This window comes from Ambystoma mexicanum, chromosome 2p (genome assembly GCF_040938575.1).
Source record: "Ambystoma mexicanum isolate Mex_15411 chromosome 2p, UKY_AmexF1_1, whole genome shotgun sequence".
NCBI lineage: Eukaryota > Metazoa > Chordata > Amphibia > Caudata > Ambystomatidae > Ambystoma > Ambystoma mexicanum.
Window position 1 is genome coordinate 711,372,475 of NC_090923.1, and position 20,591 is coordinate 711,393,065.

Here is a 20,591-nt window from a genome sequence, read left to right on the forward strand (position 1 = left end):
AACAAAGGATGTGTTATAAATACTATATTATGCTTGTGTTGAATTACAAAAGATTCCTCTACCGATAACCCACAAAACATTTTAATTGAAGAAATAGTCTCTAACACGCATCCTTGTATGTAAGATGTTTTAATGTACTCTTGGGAATAGATTCAAATGGTGGCAGCATTAGCCTGTGTAGCACTGTTTAAATCTCAGCTAGACGCAGGTTGCATGGGTGGTGGTGTATGTGTTTAACTCCTTCCATGAAGGCCTTGATGAGTAGTACCACCCCAATGAGACTTTTTATTGTGATATACTGTAAGCTATTAGGGCTGCCAAGTGTACCTTCAGCAAAATGAATACCAGCCCTGAATCAATTAGAAATGTTTGTTAAATTACCACTTCTCTATGTGTACATAGTACAGGGTTGATCTGATGTTTTCCGAACCAGATGACCAATCTTTTCCACTTGTTGTAATAGCATATGTGGGTGTTGGGCTTTCGTGCCTCCCTTAGAATTTGTCACCTAAACCTACCCCAAAAATGCATGAGAAGGTTATGATCTCAGGAGACGAGCTGCTACGTTTAGTTTGCTTGCGGGTTTGGATAAGTAATTTGTGGATGCTGCTCTGGTAGCAATGCATGCATTTGGTGTTTGAATGGAGGGTGAACCGCCATATGTGGTAGATGCTAATACCACACTGGTCTTGCCCACATTGGTGCAATGAATAGGAGGGTCATGGTCCTGTTTTGTTTTTGTACTATTGGGTGTATTAGGGGAGTCTGTGGGTTAGAGAGATTGTGTGCTAATATTGCTGACTAAAGTTCCCATAGGGCATTGTCCAAGGATATCTCTTCTGGGTACCTCGAGGTGAAGTTGGGGAATTTTTTTGTTTGCATTTGTTGCAAATTGATGTGTATATGAGTTCCCCATTTTGCTACATTTGGTTTGAGTGCTTTTATGTTGAGCTTTCACTTGTGTTTCGGTAGCATAATTCTGCTTAGGGTGTATGCCAGGTAATTGTCTATTCCCGGAACCTTCAAATCATTTTAAATCTGCTGTGCTATTTTGGAAAGTAGTAAGGAATGTGTTCTCCCTTGGATGTATATATAAACATTGCTGTTGTGTTGTCCGTCCTTAGGAAGACGCTCTTGTGTCGAATCTGAATCTGGAAGAAGAATAAAGATGTTTCTATTGCCTTTAGTTCTAAGATGTTGCTGTGCAATTGCACCTCTCTGTTTGTCAAAGTTCGAATGGACGTATGGTGAAGATGTGTTCCCCACCCTGTAACGAGGTTTCAAATGTATTGTGTCCTCCAACGTATTCCACATCTTTGACATGTAATGTCCACAGCTGTGTACTTCGGAAACTTTTTCTACAGAGGGCGTCCTGCGTCGATGTCCCTCAAAGGCCTCTGTCGAGGGCGACGTCACCGGATGTTAAAAATAGGACGCATGGCGCCCATAGCCTTAGTTCCGTTATTTCCACAAACGTGTGCTTCGGAGACTCAGTGCATCCTCGTGTATTCCTCGTGAATATGTCGTCTTCTTCGACTCCTTCGACTTTGCGGTCTCGCTTCAAGACTTGCCGGGACTGCAAGTCTAAGAAGTCAATTACCGACCCTCATCGCATTTGTTTGTGGTGCCTGGGTGAGAGTCATGACACTGATGACTGTTCCAAATGCCAGTCGCTGACTGCTAAGGCCTTGCAGGAGCGTAAGGGGAAGCTCCAAGTAGGTAGGGGTTCTAAACCCAGTAAGTCCCGTAAAACTTGTAAGGGGATGTCCACCGACGATTTGAGGGGCGTCTCTCCGCAAGGGAAGGAGTCCGGGGGATCTCGGTCCCTGAGTGGTTCCCGCCATTCGTCTTCCTCGTCTCGGCATTCCAGGAAGCACTGTCACCGGTCGCCTTCCCCGTCCTCCTCCGAGGATGGAGCCGCAAGGAAAGTGGCATGTCCAACTAAGTCCTCGACTCTGGAGGAATGGGCTGCCTTCAGGGAGCAGATGCTGGAGTTTTCCAGTCCCAGGGCTCAGTTCTGTCTGCCAAGGAATGGACTCGATCCGTGGCTCATACGCCTTTGGGCTCAGGTTCTCGGCGCAACTCAATGGAAACCTTCAAGGTCCCGTTCGGCCAAGGCTCAGGATGGTCGCAAGAGACGTGCTTCCAGGTCTCGGTCCTTGTCCCCAGCGAGACGCAGAAACCTGGTAAGGGCTCGAGGTTGGCGTCGACTCCGCCGGCTAAGTGTCCATCGGATACGGACGTCTAAGCTTTGCCTTCGCACCAGCCCTCAGCGCCGTTATCGCCACCGTGGCCGTCGGTACTCTCGACGCCGAAGCCTCCCCCGCCCTCGATGCCTTCGGGGCCTTTTGGCCAAAATGTACTGATGACGGTCCCTGATACTGTGGATCCTCCAAAGAAGACTACTGTGATTCCTGTTAAGGACTCCAGACCCTCTTTTGTCCCGAGGCAGGACTTTTATCTCCCTATGGAGGAGGAGAGGTCAGATTTCGATTTTGACCCTGTTGAGCATGATGTGGCTCCTGTCTTTTCTGGGGAATGTCAATTGGAAGAGTTGAGGCAATCTCTTCATGATGCCAGTGGCTTGGACAGTTCTCCTAAGGTGGCATTTGGCAGGCCTGAGCCTGGGGCTCATGCTGAGTCGTCCTACAGGAGAATGATGGCTAGAGTCACTGAGTATCTTGGCTGGTCCAGTCCTCCTGAAGCTTTTGTTCAGCGGATATTTTGGATCAAGGTCCATCCTTTTCATTTGACGTTTCAGAAGAGGGTGGCGGTTGCTTGGCAGTTCCCGGAATCTCTTCTGTTAGTTAACAAGTCGTTAAGTAAAAAATACCGCCCTTCCGGTAGCGACCCCAGCTACCTTTGATCTCACCCCACTCCCGAGAGTTTGGTGGTGTACCCTACCATCCCTCCTGATAGGGATGACAAACGCTTTGACGATTGGGCACGCAAGGTGTTTTCTGCGGGGAGTATGGCGTTGAAGTCGGCCAACTCCACTTGTGCCTTAGCAGGATATTCACACACTCTGTGGAATTGTTTCTCTAGCGGATAAGCATATTCCCGAAGGGGAAGAAAGGGATGGGTTCCTTGCTCTTGTGCAGGATGGCAAGGATGCCATGTGTGAATCCCTTCAGTTGGGTTTGGACGCGGCCGACAGTGTTAGCCGATCCATGGCTGTGAGCACTGTTATATGCAGATTTGCGTGGTTGCAGAAGTCTGGTTTTTCTCCGGATGTGCAAGCCCGTCGTTTGAACATGCCCTTTGATGGCGTGCATTTGTTTGGCAGAAAGGCTGACGAGAAGTTGCAGACCTCAAAAGCTGCGGCAAAATCTTTGAGCGCAGCTGTGCGTCAACCTCCGCCTTTTCGTCCTAGGGGACAGCAGTGGAGGGAAGGTTCTTTTCGTTACTACTCCTCCTTTGGTAGAACAAGAGAAGCCGCCAGTCAAAGGGGTCAGCGTAAAAGTACCCGTGGTGGTCGTGGAAATAGGGTTGCCAAAGCCGCTCAGACAGCTGCCTCTTTGCCTTCAGGCGCTGCCGCAGCCGCTCCACAACAAGCATGAGCCCATGTCCTATTGTTCACCGGTTGAGGGCAGACTATCTCAGCATCTCGAAGAATGGCGTGCTGGAAACAATAGCCCATGGTTACTGCCTTCCCTTCTTAAAGCGGCCTCACGACAATCCACCGACTCTTTGAAGCTTCCAGATCTGCTCCTTGTGCAGGAAGTCTTGACCCTGCTGGAGAAAGGCGCTATAGAACTGGTGCCTGTAGCAGAGAGGATCAAGGGATGATATTCCCCATATTTTATGATTACAAGAAAGAGATTGAGACCCATCTTGGACTTGCGTTGGTTGAACAAACTTCTCAGGAAGGATAAGTTCAAGATGGTCACTTTCTCAAGTCCTCCAGGCCCTTCAACTTCAGGATTGGTTGGTGTGTCTGGACCTACAGGTTGCTTACTTTCATGTGCCGATTCATCCAAAGCACAGAAAGTACCTGAGGTTTGCGGCTGGCGACTTGCACTTTCAGTTTTGGGTCCTGCCATTCGGAATTGCCATACGACCGAGGGTCTTCACCAATCTAATGGTGGTGGTGGCAGCGTATCACAGGCGAGGGGGGATTCACGTCTGCCCCTACCTGGATGACTGGTTGATCTATGCGTGTTCTCCCGAGCAAGCAATGGATCATCTCAGTCTCGCCTGCCGCTCCCTCCTCAAGCTGGGCTTCTCCCTCAATTTCAAGAAGTTGCATCTGACACCTTCCCAACAGCTCCAGTAGATTGGGGCTGTGTTGGACACATCCTTGGGGAAGTGCTCGCCTCCCATGGTGAGGGCTCATCACATTGTGCAGATGGTGGACAAGTTTCAACATGCCCAGAGTCTTCCAGCTTTCGAATTCTTAAGGTTGCTTGGCCTCATGACATCCTGCATTTTTCTGGTGCCAGAGGCCAGACTGAGGATGAGATCCCTGCAATGGGTCCTCAAGATGCAGTGGTCACAATTCTCAGGCAAGATGTCTGATCCCATTTCAGATTCCACTCTCGGTCTCACAGGATCTGCTGTGGTGGGCCAACGAGGGGAACCTGATGAAGGGGGAGCCGTTTTGGCAACTGTGGCCGGAGGTAACAGTCGTTACGGACGCTTCCTTCACAGGAGGTGGGCTTATGCCAAAGATTTGACCACCAGCAGTCGTTGGTCTCTGTCGAGTCCAAACTCCACATCAACCTGTTAGAGCTGATGGCCATTAGGCTTGCCCTGAAGACTTTTCTGCCATCGGTGCGAGGGAAGTGTGTCCTGATCATGATGGACAATACAGTGGCTGTGCATTACCTCAACAAAAAAAAGGGGGCAGGGGTCGGATCGCTCCCTTTGTTCAGAGAGGCGATGCAGCTCTGGTTCTGGGCAATCCAGCTCTGGTTCTGGGCAATTCAGCAGGGAATATCACTCTCGGCAGCTAATCTGGCCGTAGAGGAGAATGCGGATGCTCTGAGCAGTGTCTCTCACGAGTGGGAGTTGGCTCAGGAAGTCCCTCTGGAGATCTTCGCCCTTTGGGGAACCCGACAAGTGGATCTCTTTGCGACCAGTGCAAACCGGAAGTGCAAGAGATTCTGCTCAAGGGAAATTTCCTTCGAGAGGAGCGTTAGGAGACGCCTTCATCGTGGATTGGTCATTCCCACTTCTGTACGTGTTTCCTCCAGTCCCCGTCATTCCTCAAGTGTTAAGGAGGCTGCAGAGGTTTCGGATCCCACATGATCCTCATTGCTCCGGATTGGGCCAGGAGAGCGTGGTACCGGACCTTCTAGAAATGTCCATCTGCCCTCCACGCCATCTTACCTACCGAGATGATCTGCTCTCGCGCAGGGGGGGTGGGGTTGGGGGGGTCGTCCTCCATCCAGAGGTCAAGACTCTTAACCTTCATGCTTGGTATCTGAAAGGTTGAGGTATAAGGATTGGGACCTCCCGGATGACATGATGGAGGTGTTGCTTTTGGCCAGACGGCCAGCAACAAAATCACTGTGCCGTTGGCGTAAGTTTTGCGACTGGTGCAGAGGACAACATGTTGATCCTTTTCAGTGTTCCATTCCCATGGTTCTATCTTTCTTGCTTTCTTTGGCCCACAGGGGCCTTCAAGTAGGTACCGTTAAAGGTTACCTGGCGGCGTTGTCTATCTTCAAGCGCTCGTTTGAAGAATGTTCTTATTTTAAGATTCCTTTGATTTCCCAATTTCTTAAAGGGCTCACAATGTGTTCCCGCCGTCCCTGTTCCAGGTGCCGGTTTGGGGATCTGAATTTGGTCTTGAAATTCCTGATGGGTGCTCCATTTGAACCTTAGCACTCTTGTCCTTTGAGACTGTCTTTCAAGACTGTGTTCTTGGTTGCGGTTACTTCCGCTCGCAGAGTGAGTGAATTGCAAGCACTTTCATCTAAGCCACCCTTTACTGTGTTCCACAAGGATAGGGTTATACTGAGGGTACGTCCTTCCTTTCTACCTAAGGTAGTATCTGAATTTCATTTACGCCAGAAAGCGGTTCTTCCGTCTTTCTAGCCTCCTCCTCCTCCTCATCCTGGTAAGGAAGAGGAGCGACTCCATAGGTTGGACCCTAGGAGCTCTGAGCTTTTATATTTCTAGGATGTCCAGAGTCCCAGTGGACGATCAACTCTTTGTGGGGTATGCTGGACACCGATTGGGCCAGGCTGTTACCAAACAGACCTTGTCCAGGTGGATTATCCTCACCATTACTGAATGGTACTGGTTGGCGGGCAAGGACCCTCCTGAAGGGTTGCATGCTCATTCCACTAGGGGCGTGGCTACTTCCACAGCCCTGCAGAGGGGGTGGGGGGGGGAGTGCCTATAAGGAATATTTGTGATGCAGCCACATGGACTTATATCCACACCTTTGTCAAACATTACTCCCTGGATATGCTCCACGGTCAGGATATGGCCTATGGTAAGGCGTTTTTTTATTCTGCAATCTGATTGGGTACTCTACGTTTTTTTCCCTCCTCCATTTTCTGGTACTGCTATGGGAGATATGGAATACTTTGGAGGACACAATCCATTCGAAGAACAAGTTACTTACCAACTGGTAACATTCTTTCGACTGGATGTTCCTCCAACGTATTCCACATCGCCCTCCCAGCCTGCCCCTCTGGAGAATGTCCTATGCTATTGCAGCTTACATTCCCTTAAGAATATGTGCAGTCAAGCAGGCATTGGATATGTGCATGTCACACGTTATGGAGGAAAAAACATACTGAGGCTATGGGCGCCACGCATCCTATTTATAACATCCAGTGACGTCGCCCTCGACGGAGGCCTTTGAGGGACATCGACCCGACGTCATCGACGCAGGATGCCCTCTACCGAAAAAGTTTTCGAAGTACACAGCTGTGGACATTACATGTCAAAGATGTGGAATACGTTGGAGGAACATCCAGTCGAAAGAACGTTACCACTTGGTAAGTAACCTGTTCATTTGTTGTAATAGTTGGCGGCATAGGCAGACTTGCAAAAGGTCAACCCGTTAACATGTGTGTATTACACTATTTCAGAGCCCCTTTGACCCTTTGCTTAAGACCATTGTGTTTTGACCCATTTCTGAAAAGGCCTTATGCGTAGCATTGCGTGAGACTATCCCACTTGATAAAGGGCAACCTGCACTTGGAATGCTTGCACTTTTGGTTGAGAAGGGGAGGCTAGTGCCTTCTGTGTATAGTTGTGCTCAGAGAAACAGCTTTGCTTGTATTGTTTGTAAGCCTAATTTTGTTTTCCTTAAAGAGAAGCCCAATGAATGAAGTAGAGAAGTCATTGCTTGTGCATTTTTGGTTCTGCACTTGTGCCACAAAATTGATTACACCATTGTTACAGAAGAGAGCGAAAGAAGGGGGTTGTAAGAATAACTTGTTGGCATAAAAATGCCAACTCGCTAAAGTTTCTTTTTCCAAACTCTCTGCCGTACTATCCAATGAGTTCCCTAACCATGTTTGCTCCAAACAGCAGCTTTGTAAGACGCAAGTAGGATGCCGGGTTTTCAGTTTCCCAGCCGTGCAGTGATTTGCAAAGTGTGATTCTGGGCTACTTTCCGTACAATTGGTCTATTTATGGCTACTTTTGAAGGCAGGTCTATTTTTGTTCCTCATGAGGCTGCCTCTCTAACACACATACTCTTTCTACCTCCACCCCTACTCTCTACTGCCACCCACCCCACCCCCATTACATGTGCTGGTTGGGTTTTGTTTGGGCTATTTTGAGCTACTTTTGACATTCCTCCCGAGGTTGCTTCATTCTTCACCAACCCCCTCCAGTCTCTCTATCCCCACCCACCCCCTCCACTACATCCCACCCCTTAAGTCCCACCCACCCTGTCCACTCTCTCTACACCACCCCCTCCACTCGCTACCCCCACCCTCCACTCTACCACCTACCACCCACCCCTCCACACTCTACCACCACCCACCCCAACCAACCCACCCGCACTTTCTACTGCTACCCACCCATCTTGCACTCTCCACCCCACCACCCTACCCCTACTCTTTAACCCATCTACCCATCCCCATTCTCTATATCCCCCCTACCTGTAGTCTCTCTACATGTACCATACTCCCTACCCACACCTACCCTAGCCCGATCCTCACTACCCCCTCTATACTCCCACCCAAACCCACTCTATCTCCACCCACCTCAACTCTCTCAACCCCCATGCCTCCAACCTACTATTTCTATTCACCCACACTACCACCACTCTCTCCCTCCACCCAGCCTACCCCCTCTACCCACCCATCCTAGTTCCACTCAATACCCCCACACTCGCTCTACCACCAACCCACCCACCCTACCCCCTCTACCTGAGCAATCTACCCTACCCCTCTTACTACCCCAACCCACCGTCCCCAACTCTCTCTACCCCCACACCCACAACCTACACCCTCTATATTTCCACACCCACCCTGCCCCAACTCTCTAGCAACACCCACCCTCCCCCACTCTCTCTGCCCCCACCCACCCTACCCCGACTTTCATCCGCCACCCACCCCACCCCCATTACATGTGCTGGTCGGGTTTTGTTTGGGCTATTTTTAGCTACTTTTGAGAGTCCTCCCGAGTTTGCTCTGTTCTTCGTGTTTTCTGCCCCCAACCAACTGACAACCACCCACGCTCTTTCTAAATCCATCAACACCCTCCAATCTCTCTATCTCCGCCAAACCCCTCCACTCTCACTGTACTTCCTCCCACCCAGCCCCTATCCCCACCGCCTCCACTCACTGTACTCCCTCCCACCCAGCCCCTATCCCCACCCGTCCACACTCTCTAACCCACCATGTCCACTCTCTACCTCCATGCTCCACTCTCTCAAAATCCCCACCCACCCCTTCCACTCTCTGCCACCATCCACCCTCGCTCCACTCTCTCTACCCCTACCAATTCACCCTACCCCTACTTTACTACTATCCACCCACCTGCCCTACACCCTCTCTAGCCCAACCCCCTACCCTCTAACCCATCTACACAACCCCATTCTCTCTATCCCCACCCTACCTCTATTCTCTCTACCCATACCATACCTTGTACCCACACCCAACCTGGCCTCACCCTCTTTACCTCCACCCAAACCCACTCTCCTATCCCCACCCACCACAACTCTCTACCACCATGCTCCTATGCCCTTTCTATTTACCCACTACCCCACTTGCTTTACCCCACCCAGCCTACCCACTCTCTACACCCACCCAAATTCCACTCACTACCCCCACCTTCCCACCCTACCCCATTCTAACACTACCCCACCACCCTACGTCTCTTTCTACCCCATCCACCCCACTCTTGCTACCCCCATCCACCCCAACCCATGCTCTCTAACCCCACCCCCAACTCTCTCTACCTCCAAGCCCCCAACCTACACCCTCTATATTTTCCCACCCTACCCCAACTCTCGCTGACACCCACCCTACCCCATTCTCAAACACTGCCCACTCTACCCCGACTCTCTACCACCACCACCCACCCTAGTTCCACTCTCACTACACCACCTGCCCACCCTACCCCCTCTCTACCCCATTCACCCACCCTATCCCCTCTCTACCCCGTACACCCACCCTACCCCCTCTCTACAAAACCCCCTCCCCACTCTTTTAACCCCATCCACACACCCTAACACCTCTATAGCCCCATCCACCCTTCCCCCTGTTCCCCCACCCACCCTATCCCTCTATTCCAACCCCCTCTATCTTCTCATCCTTCCTCACACACTCACTTTATTTCTAACCCTCTCACTCTCACCCTTTCGCGCTCATATTTCCTCTTGCGCATAATCGGTGGCATCCACTATCAATGGCTTCCTCTATTGCACTATTCGCCTGCTCATTCTCACACACCTGCACCCCTTATCGCATCCTCCGTCTGAAACTCTGCACTTTTCCTTGCACCCTGGTGCCTAAAATGCAAAATGCAAAGAACACCAGTAAACGCCCAAAATATTGGCTTTATCAATGCTTGTTAAACCTTGCTGTGGGCTATCAGTCATTTATACATGGGTCAACCGGTATTCCATGTCTTTGCAAATCTGCGGCTACCACTGCTAAAACCTTTGGGTTTACCGGCAGCCAAACGTATGCCAAAAGGAAGAAGCTTGAAATTATGATTTTGGCCGAATTTAATAAACAAAAAAAAAGTATAGATCTATACATTCAATTGTAAAAAAATTAAGATTTTACTGTTTTTCTGGAGTAAAACATACAGTTCTGAATAATATTTCTTCATATATTCAATTTAGAAACAAAAATATCTCAATACACATCAGTCATTCCACCTTTACAAACTTATCTATGTTGCATTTCAAATCAATAGATGCATAGACATTTTTCTATCATCAAACGTACAAAAGAAACCGTATCAAAAGTTGGGATAATTTCACATTTAGTCATTGAGAGAAATTCTTGATGTTTCTCTTATCCTAGTTTGCTCAATGCGTTTCGGGGGTGTAATCCCTTCACCAGGAGCTCTCAAACTTGTTATAAATCTTAATACTTGATAGAACCTAAAAGAAATTATACAGCAAATATACAGAAAATATAAATGAGTATGTGGGTTGGCTCTAATTCATTGATTTAATGTCCATTTAGTATCGATATGTCATGTTCTAGACAAATCACCTGGATGATATGCTTTATATAGATCTCCGTTGTGTTCATACGATTCAAAGATTAATATCCTCCTTAACTTGTAATATCCGTACTATTATTACCAATAATCATTCTGGAGCGATGTATAGGCGGTGGGGGTTAAAAAAATAAATACCTGTGTACCAACCAAGAGTTCTAAAACCTAATAAATACTCACGCAGTATGTATGAAAAAATGGGGAGTATACCTGTACTGAAGCGCAAAGGTTGCGTCAAATCTTCGAAGAGCAAAAGCTCATCAGCTGTTGGACACCCTCTAGGGTACAAAAAGCCTTGTTCTCATCACTTCTTCCGTGTTTAAGATTCTAATGAGGAAGGGAAATAATTATGACTATATAGGGTGTTATTTCAGGAGTAGAGCGTCGGCACGTGTAGTTCTTAAGTGCCGACTTGGTCTGCAATTGAAATTATAATGCCCCATTAGTCTAGCATATATTGTGCCAAATCCTTATGCTCTATGGTCATATTTTAAGTTAATTTACCTGAGTGTAGAGCCTAAAGCGAATCGTCCAACTCGTGTTCGTGACGTAGAGTTGAAAGAGTAAGAACCAAGATGGCCTCTTTATATTTACTGATGTCATCACGCAATCGCGTGATGTCATACGTTTACAGAAAGGTCATTGATGTAAAAACTGATGAATACAGGTACCGGAGTTAAAAAAAATGTGTATCCCTTTATGTTCTCAGTTGCATTCTTCCCCTCATGATAGAAGGCCAAAAGGTTATATTTATTATGTATATACAATTTTGTATATAATCTGTAAAGGCCTCACTAATAGCAGAGGTCCTAATTACTACTGATGTTCATTTACGGGTAACTAGTACTAGACCATTGGTTAAACTGTTCCCTATCTTCAATATGAACTTTGTAATTTGACATAAGTCCACTATCTCTGTAATGGGTGTTGATTAGTCTATTTTGGGTGATCTTAGCTCATCCAGGTGATTTATTTAAATATGCTCACAATCAAGTTTCTAACATGTTGTAGGTGCAATTAAATTTCTTAGCAATCATCATTTTAATATTGTAGTGATATTTCTCTACGCCTACCAACACTCGCTTATTAAGTTTTAACTCTTCACCAACATCCCATGATGTACCCCTTTGTCTGAAATACTGTTTATTATTACCTGGGGTTTTGGTGTCCGTATCCCATGAATGGTTACTTACAAGCAATGTTCCCTCTAAGCTGTGCGCATGTGCGCTTGCCCAGCTTCCTTCTGGGTGCCGCTCAGAAGATTTTTAGCAGCGCACACAGACAATTATCACCTATACAAAAAGATTTAATAAGGCACAAGCTACAGCAATTACCTGACAGTTTCTTTCTCTTAAAATAAGCAACTAGTTTTCATATTCTGCTAATTTGAATTACTCTACTATGGCACCTACAATCCCTAACAGCAAAATACCACACAAGAGGTTACAAACTAATATGAAAACTGGCTCCACGAATAGAAGAATCTAACCAAGATATGCCTGCACACATTAACCGAAGATTTTCCCTCCCCACCTATGACTCCTAAACCTGACTCTACCACACCCTTATGACTCTAACTTCTGCCCCAGAGTACATTAAGATACTACTGGACAACCTTGACTCTTCCTCTCTTGGCTCTGCGAATGGTTAGCAGACGCAAACCTATCTCCACTTGTTTTATATTTGTTGTAACATGAATAACGTTCACGTGCCAGAATGTCTGGTAGTCATTGTGCCTTATGAAAAGCATCACCCCCACTACATAATTGAACTACCAGCTCAAATATCGGATACTGGCTGTAAGTAAGCAGGCTACTTGGATGTGTAACCAAATCTCATACTTCCTCTTCTTTGTACATCTGTCACGCAACTGCTTTGAAGTGGTCCCCTTGTAAGTTAACGCATTATAAAACTCAAATATTATTTTGCCCTATAAAGATTTTCAAAAGACAAATGTGTTGCTCACTGTCTCCTACTTCCGCATTACTACCATTACCCTATAAGTAGAGAGCGACATTGCAATATCCTTTACTTACCCTACAAGGGATAATGGGTATGGACTATGCCTGGGATTACTCGACCATATTATCAGTGCACCGGATATTCAGACGGAAGAATGCTTTTAAAAAAATCTGCTTCATTTCCAGGTGTTCATAGTTCTTTGGGCATAACCGTAACACATTATATGCTAACTTGCTTCTATACAAAAATAGTTTCAACTGAGCCCTTCTGTAATCCTACACAATGATATAAGGGTGGGCTGGGGTATGTTGCAAATAATCTTGTATGCGCTGCAAAAGAATTGTGTACATGCAGAGTCATGATATTGTTAAAATTCACATCATATGTTGTCATTTAAATATGCCTTGCTTGCAAAGTATGGTGGGTCTGTCAATATCCTAGTGAGTGTTTACTGCTACAATCCTTTACTTTTTACAGTTCTCTATAATAATAATAATTTTGCATTTATATAGCACTACGAACTCTCAGGCATCGGAGCGCTGCTTATTATTACCCATGGTGTGTGGTGCTCATTTATTGACCTCAGAAGGATGAAAGGCTGAGTCTGGCACTGCCAGGATTCAAACCTGCATCAGCAGGCTCTGCACAGATGGCAAAGCGAGAGCTCTACTCACTGTGCTATCGGACCAACTGGTCTATCAACTAGTATTGGAGGCAAGCACAGGGGCCGGGGAAGGGTATGAGTGGATGCCTCACTCCTTGCGGGGGATGAACAAAGCGGCAAATTCCAATGACCAAGTCAGACGTTTCAGCAATACACTGAAGGAAATGTGCTGCATGTTTGCTAAAGGATAGGGAATTCTAGTACCAATCTAGACAACAGCGCCTTCTTTTTCTTTCTATGCTCAACTGCTGTGGGCTTTTCAATATAGCCATTCGGTCTGTTTTTGCAGTTTCTAGCATATCCCTGCATCTTATCTAACTGATCAAAAAGAATTACAGATGAGGGATCCATAGTTACAGAAGAAGGCACTAAATCGGTTGTATCTCTGATGAATTGATGCAATTACCTTAAAAAAGCATATATATGTGATTTTCTTCAACATGGCTCCAGAATAAACCTCAGAAAGGCTCTTGTTTAATTTTATCTAGGCTTATGGTGCGGAAGGGTGGGAAAAACTATACACTTTATCATGTGCCTTGTCATTTCACTCCCTATGTCAGGGTTACAAGCAGGACTCTAATCAGCTTTGCTCCCTACTTGGAGTCAAATGATTTTTATGGGAGTAAAAAAGTTATTAGTTTTGCCAATAGGGATACTTTATGCTTATTAAAAAGATGTTCTTTCCCCATAAAATTCCTCTTGAGATTGGGCATTAATATTATTAGAGTTCCTTCCTTCCTATGCCACTGCTCTACTGTTCACTAATTCGAAAACATATCAGTGGAGCTTTGTGGGTTGAAGCAATGATATGTTCATTGTTTCTCTTTTTTGTTAGGCACATTTTGCTTTTTAGGGAGTAAAAATGCATGGTGCATATGTCTTACCTCTAAGGATGGTGTTATCACTATCTACAGGAGAGCGTAATGTGGATTAGTAAGCAGAGGCACAGGAATTTTGGATCATCATTTTCTAAGGTGAAGTTATTCTGATACAATTATCATCCTTACACAAATTATTAGAAGCACGTTCTCCTGGTGCTTTTAACTGCCATTAATCCATCGACAAATGTATTCTGAGTTTCTTGACAGCCACATCAGTTATGACAAGAGATATTTGTGTTTTGTAATACAAATAAGTGATTTTCCGGTGGCATAAAACATAGACATTTTTCTCCGCACAGAAGTATGTTTGCAAGGTACTGTGGCAGATATTGAAGACTTGGACTGGTTGATGAGTTTTCTGTATAATCACATATGATATATTTGATTTTAGTTTATGTGTTTGGAAAAAGTGTTGTAAGATTTTTTTAAGAATTGCAGTGGCTGGGAAGAGGAATTCCTTTCGAAACTCTGTTCTGCGACGGTAGCTCATAAAGTGTCTTTCCTCATTAGTCAGTTTCGCACATGGAAAATAATGTGCGCACAACAGCCAACCGGTTCCGCACATAGGGAAAAATAATTAGAGGGAACATTGCTTACAAGTGCCCTAAAGTTTGTTCTTTCTCTTGTCCCATACTCAAGGTCCATCCTATATGGGATGTGTATCTTAGGGGTGGTCCAACGTTGTCCATGTTGGGTTAGTGGCGATTTTTCAAATGTTTGAACTCCCCGTTCATCCCATCAGGGGTCATGCTGTTCAATGTTTCAATCCAGAAGATTTCTCTGGTCCGTTCTTCTTGCATGGTTCCCACCTCTGTGTGCTCTTTTCATTACCTCCAGAATGACCACTTTCAACTGTGCTACTGTGTGTCTTTTCTCATTAAAATGCCTAGCTACTGGGGATTATGAGTTCTTATATTGCTCTTATGCGCGTTCCAGCTATCTTTGCCTTTTCTTATGGTTTGGCCTACGTAGTAGATGCCGCATGGGCAGCTGAGTCCATAGATGATGGATTTTAAATTGCAGGTGGATGTCTGACATACCCTCCTTTCATTATTGTTGCAGTTACAGTAGTTTAAACACGGGTAAGTGCCAGTTTTCTTTGTCCTCAATGTACATTGGGTGTCCTTAGGTGGTCTTTCCGCTTTTACCAGTTGATTTTAAATTGCAGTCCCTTTTATAAGCAATAATGGGAGGTTTGGGGAACAACTGTTGTAGTTGTGGATCCAACTGTATGAGTCACAAATTCTTTTTAATAAGCTTTGTCACATGATGACTCTGCCCCGAGTACCTTAAAGCGTACAAAAATTGAATTTCTTTTGGTTGTGTTCTTGGTGATACTAAATCCGCCCTTTTGGAGATCTGAGTTTTGGATTTTGCCAACTCTACAGTGTCTCTTGAATATCCTCTCTCCAGGTATTTTTCTGACATCTTAAAATTTTCTTCTTCCAGAATTTCTTCTGACGAAATTATTCTTTAAGCGAAGGAACTGACTGTATGGTAAATTGTTTATCAGATGTCGTGGGTGGTGACTTTGGTAATCTAAGGAGTTGTTTACATCTGTAATCTTATGAAAAATATTGGTTATGATCTCTGTGGTTCCAATTTCCATCTGCACATCTAGGAAATGTAATTTAGGCATGCCCACCTCCATTGTAAAAGTGATCTGTTCGTGAATTGAGTTTATGTAGACCAGAAATTCTTCCAATTCCTTTCTGTTCCCTCTCCAGACAACAGAAATGTCCCAATGTACCTCTTCCAGGTCACTATATTGTTGCTCCATCTTTCGGTGGTCAGTATGTGTGAACTCTCCAAGTGAAACATGAAAGTTGGCATAAGCCGGGGCCACATAGATGACCCCATGGAAGTTCCAGAGGCTTGAAGATAAAATTGCGCCTTGTGTCTGAAGAAATTGTTAGTTAGAATAATTTTGCTGAGTTCAAAGATGAATACTTTGTTAGCTTTGCAATCGTTACTTCTCACTAGTGCCCATTCTAGAGCTTCTAGCCCATCTTGATGGGGGGATGGATGTGTAAAGTGACTATACTTCAAATGATACCAGCATGTCTGTCTCCCAAATTTCTGTCAGTTCTTTTATAGAGTTCAAGAAGTCTGTGGTGTCCCACAAGTAAGTAGATGTATTTTGTTCCAAGGACTGTAAAGCTTTGTCCACATAGATCGCTAGTGGGTTGAATACACTTTCCGTACCTGCCACTATGGGGTGCAGGGGTCTTTTTTTTTTAGTGTCTATGAATTTTGGGTAATCCATAAAATGAGTAATTGGATGAGTATTCAACAAAAACTTCTGTTTTTTCGCCGATCCAATCTTGCTCCATCGCTTTTGTCAATGTATCTTTTATAATTCTTGTAACCTCTGTAGTGGGGTCAATGTCTATTTTGATGTAGGCGTTTTCATCATCAAGTAACTCTTAGTTGGTTTTCATAAAACACTGTATCCATTATGATGATGGCTCCGCCTTTGTCATGCACTGTAGAGCACAGGCGCTGGGTCCCTCGGTCGGGCCATCACTGCTTATTCCTCTCTGTCACCTATGGGGTCAGTAAGCAGGGTGTCTGTCTAAGCAATGGGTCTTGGGCTGTGGCGTTTGTTTGTCAACCTGCTTAGTGGTATTGTTTGCAATGGATGGGCACTGTGGGTCCTCTCTTTAAGGGCCTATGGACTTTTCTTTTACTGCTGCAAAGGGATGTTCCACAACAGCATTATGAGTTGTGCTGACATTGCGATGGGCCCTGGCCGGGCCCTCCCAGTGCTTGGGAGGTGGGAGAGGCCTGGGTATACTCTCCATACCATCCCCAGGCTGCGCATTATCGTGTAGTTGAGTCCCTGTCAACCTAAATGCCACAAAACAGACCGCCAAGGCGAGGCATGAGACTTTGTTGCAACTGTTAGTTTCACGCTTGGACATGGTGAAAGCGAGAGACTGATTCACATGTATTGGAATGCTATTCATCAATAAAATTGTCACGATTCGCTCCCTTTGCTCCTGCCCCTTGGTGGCCTGATTTGGAGTTTATTCCCTACTCGACTTGCCTTCCGAACCTTATGCGAAAGTGCTGTGGTGAATTGAGAGCGCTAAATCCTTCTTTTCCATGTTACTTCCATTCCAGATCCATTCCAGATTTTTGGCAGCCAGTATGCTGCTTTAAACAAAAGACCATGCTTCCCAGAATGCCTGGCTCACTGCTTCATCGCCATCCTTGCAGTCCAAGTTTGGGTGGACAATAAGCAGCATCCGTGTCTGGCAGGTGCAGCAAGCAGCACACCTGAGGCGTGTGCTCGTTACCCAGCTTTAAAAGCCTCTGTTTGCTTCAGTCCAGCGCTGGTCATTGATGCATTGTTCCTGGTCCCTTGTTCCTGATTCCTAGCTTATTGTCTAGTTCCTAGTTTCTATTTTCTTGTTCCCTTTTCCCTTGATTTCGAATTTAGTGTGCTTATTAGTAATGTCTGCTTCCTGGATTCCCTTTCTGTCTTCCTCTGTTTTGCAGGCAGCACTTCCCAGTGCTTTCCTTTTTCTGTGCAGCCCAGTTTGTCTGTGTTCTTTATTCCTTTGACTTTGCCCTATTCTACAGTGAAATTAGTCACTCCTCGTTTATAGATTCAGTATTAAGTCCTGTTTTCCCTTTCTTTCCCTTTGTGGGTAGGGAGGTTTTACTCTTGTAATTTCCTTTTCCCTGCTCCTGTTCCAGGTTTTCCCCTGCACTTCTCCCTTTGTTCCCTATTGATTATTAGGTGTGGTTTGCTGTTGTAGCCAGCTCCTGTGTTAATGCCGGTTTTCCTCACTATTCTGTAATCACTATTCCTACTTGTCCTTTGTCAGGATTCGTATTTATTAAGTTATCCTCCCTTTGATGTAGCCTTTCTGGGTCCCTGTCCGATCAACCAGGTTTGTGGGCTTAGCTGACATTTCAGGTGGTATTTCCCGTCCTCGTGAGTATTGTCTTTAAGTTACCTTATACAATACCTATACAATACCATCAAGGGTATTAGCTCACAGATCCTGTAGTTGCTTGCCCTGTATGTGAACTTAGCGCTGATCGTACCTATAACAACAATTGTGGGTAAGGAGCTTGCCAACTTTGCGTACCCCACTTCCCTTTTCATATATTTGTATTCTTATCACGCTCTAATTGTACATTATGGGTTTTAGTGTACATGTGTCTTGGTTCCTGAGTGCATGTTTGACTCAAAGCTATTCACTGTGTGATCTTGTGAACATTTCCCTTTCCATATTCACTGCCTTTATCCTCTCATGACAAAAATCCCATGCTGGAGAATGTAATTTTCTAACACAAGGATTCCAGTGTATGGAGGGGGAGGTAAAATGTCAATGGCAAGAGGGAGAAGTTTGGAATTAGGAAATGTGTTGGTGGCTAGTGGTCCTAATATGTACACTATCATGATTTTCTTTTGAAAGGTATCTGTTGTAAGCAACTATTGGGTCCTTGCTTGGATTGCACACTACTAATATCCTTTCTATTCTTCTTTCTCTCCATCACAGGAATATGCAGACTCACTCCAAATCCCTTTTCTGGAGACCAGCGCCAAGAATGCCAATAATGTAGAGCAGGCCTTTGTCACCATGGCATCAGAAATTAAGAACCGTGTAGGCTCCGGAACCACACAGAACGACTCTCAGAAATCTAACATCCGGATTCAGAGTGCTCCGCTCAAGCAGGGTGGGGCTGGTGCCGGAGGAGGAGGTGGCTGCTGCTAAGAAAATGGAATAAATTCAGGCTGCGTCTATTAGCACCCTCTATCCAGTGATGTCTGATGTACAAAGATAGCTGGAGCGAGAAGACTTCAAAGGGAGCTAGCTTTTATTTATTTTAAATTATTCGCATTCTATTTATTGGATTTACTCTCGCCACGTGGTGGTGATGGACATTTCTAAAGCTCACCTGTTTGTTTTAAAACGTTTTTGAGTTTGGTTTCCTACTTGAGGCCTTTGTTCACAGAAGCGTCTTCCGATGTTACAGCTCATGGAACACATCAGGAAGCCTGGGTTTATGCAAATAGTGTGGTCCTGCCAGGTGTGGAAGCCCGCGGCATGCCCTCCTCACTACAACAAGGTCTAACTTTTCACCCTTCACTCTGGCATTAGTCCACAATGTCCTGCATCACTTTGGAAATCGGAATGGCTTATGATGGCATCAAAGATGCATATGTGGCTTGGTCAGGGATGTGCTCTTAACAACTTTCTTCCCCACACATTCCATTTTTCTCCTGGAATGATGGTTTGCAATTTCAGGAAGTTGCTTCTGTTTGTGTACGAAGTGAAGACTACAGTTCCACTTGGAATCCATGAGACAGTCTTGAGTTGCTTCCAGGCTGGGGTGGAGACTCCTTTATCATTTCAAACCACTGGCACTCTTGTAATTGGTTCACACCCGGCATCCCCTGTACACTCCTCCGTTCTTGCATGATCGCTAGTATGTAGCATATCCACAGCTAAACAACTGATTTCTGCACAGGCCTGCTGACCCTGATCTCTGTCGACATTGTGAGTTGTCCTTCTCTCTGACGAGTTCTGTCCAGCAAAAGGAGATAAAGAATGGCTTGGGACACTCCTGGATTGCAGGAAGGAACCGTGTCAGCTGAGATGAGACGTTAATCTGGTGTTTTATGTCTGATATATACAACCTATGACTAACTTGGAGAAAAATGAATTTTCTCTCGTTCTTGTTCATGTTCCGTTAATTCATCAGGAATTCCGGTGAGGTCCTTTAAACAAGTCCTTCACCCTATTTGGGTGCCTATTTTTACATGCCAAGGACGCGTTCGCTGTTCAAGCGGGAAGTGCGTAAGGCCAAGGGCACTCTGTTTCTCAAACTTGGTTCTAAAAAAAATTAAATTAAAAAAAAAAACTGGCTCGTGGTGGCCTTTGGACATTTATCCCTTTCTGTTCCAAAGTGTTGGGTTACCTTAACGATTGTGACATTTGAATGAAATATAAATAAACTTACATTGGATTCAACGTGAATTTTGCTTTCCCTCTAATTACTTTGAACTTCTTGCATCCTGCTCTTAAAGCGTCATTGAGGTTCACAATAGAATGACAAACCATGCACTCTTAAATTCCCTTCAGTCCCAGTCACACTTACTGATTCTTCCCTAGGAGGGGAAGCAATGGTAAAAACATGTTGTATTGACCTATTTTTACTTTCTGGCCAACAATTGTTTCACTGGCAATCTATTTTTTTATTTTATTGTGCACATAAGGACCCTGGTCACCAATTTAAGCAACTGTGGGATTTAACAGAGTGGGGAAGAAGGGAAGGAGGAGGTGAAAAGGAAAGTCTTGATGAGCTTCCTGATTTTGAGGTGATCGTCTCAAGATGAAGGGGGAGGCTATTCCATAGGAGGGAGCCGGCTGAGGAAAGATCAGCCACCAGCTTGCTGTTAAGCGAATCTC

At 45.4% G+C, this 20,591-nt stretch overlaps 1 protein-coding gene across 4 annotated transcripts in view; it reads left to right on the forward strand.

Moving 5' to 3' along the window:
• Window positions 1–20,159, forward strand: part of LOC138566702 (ras-related protein ORAB-1-like) — a 306,406-nt gene extending 286,247 nt beyond the window's left edge. For 2 of the 4 annotated variants that reach the window (XM_069644290.1, XM_069644289.1), the window contains exon 7: window positions 18,678–19,030. In XM_069644290.1, coding sequence (XP_069500391.1) covers window positions 18,678–18,893 — 216 coding nt within the window. In that variant the 3' untranslated portion in view covers window positions 18,894–19,030. Of the gene's footprint in view, window positions 1–18,677 lie in introns of all 4 variants that reach the window. The other 2 variants (XM_069644293.1, XM_069644292.1) reach the window with 1 other exon arrangement.
• The last annotated feature ends 432 nt before the right edge of the window (window positions 20,160–20,591 follow it).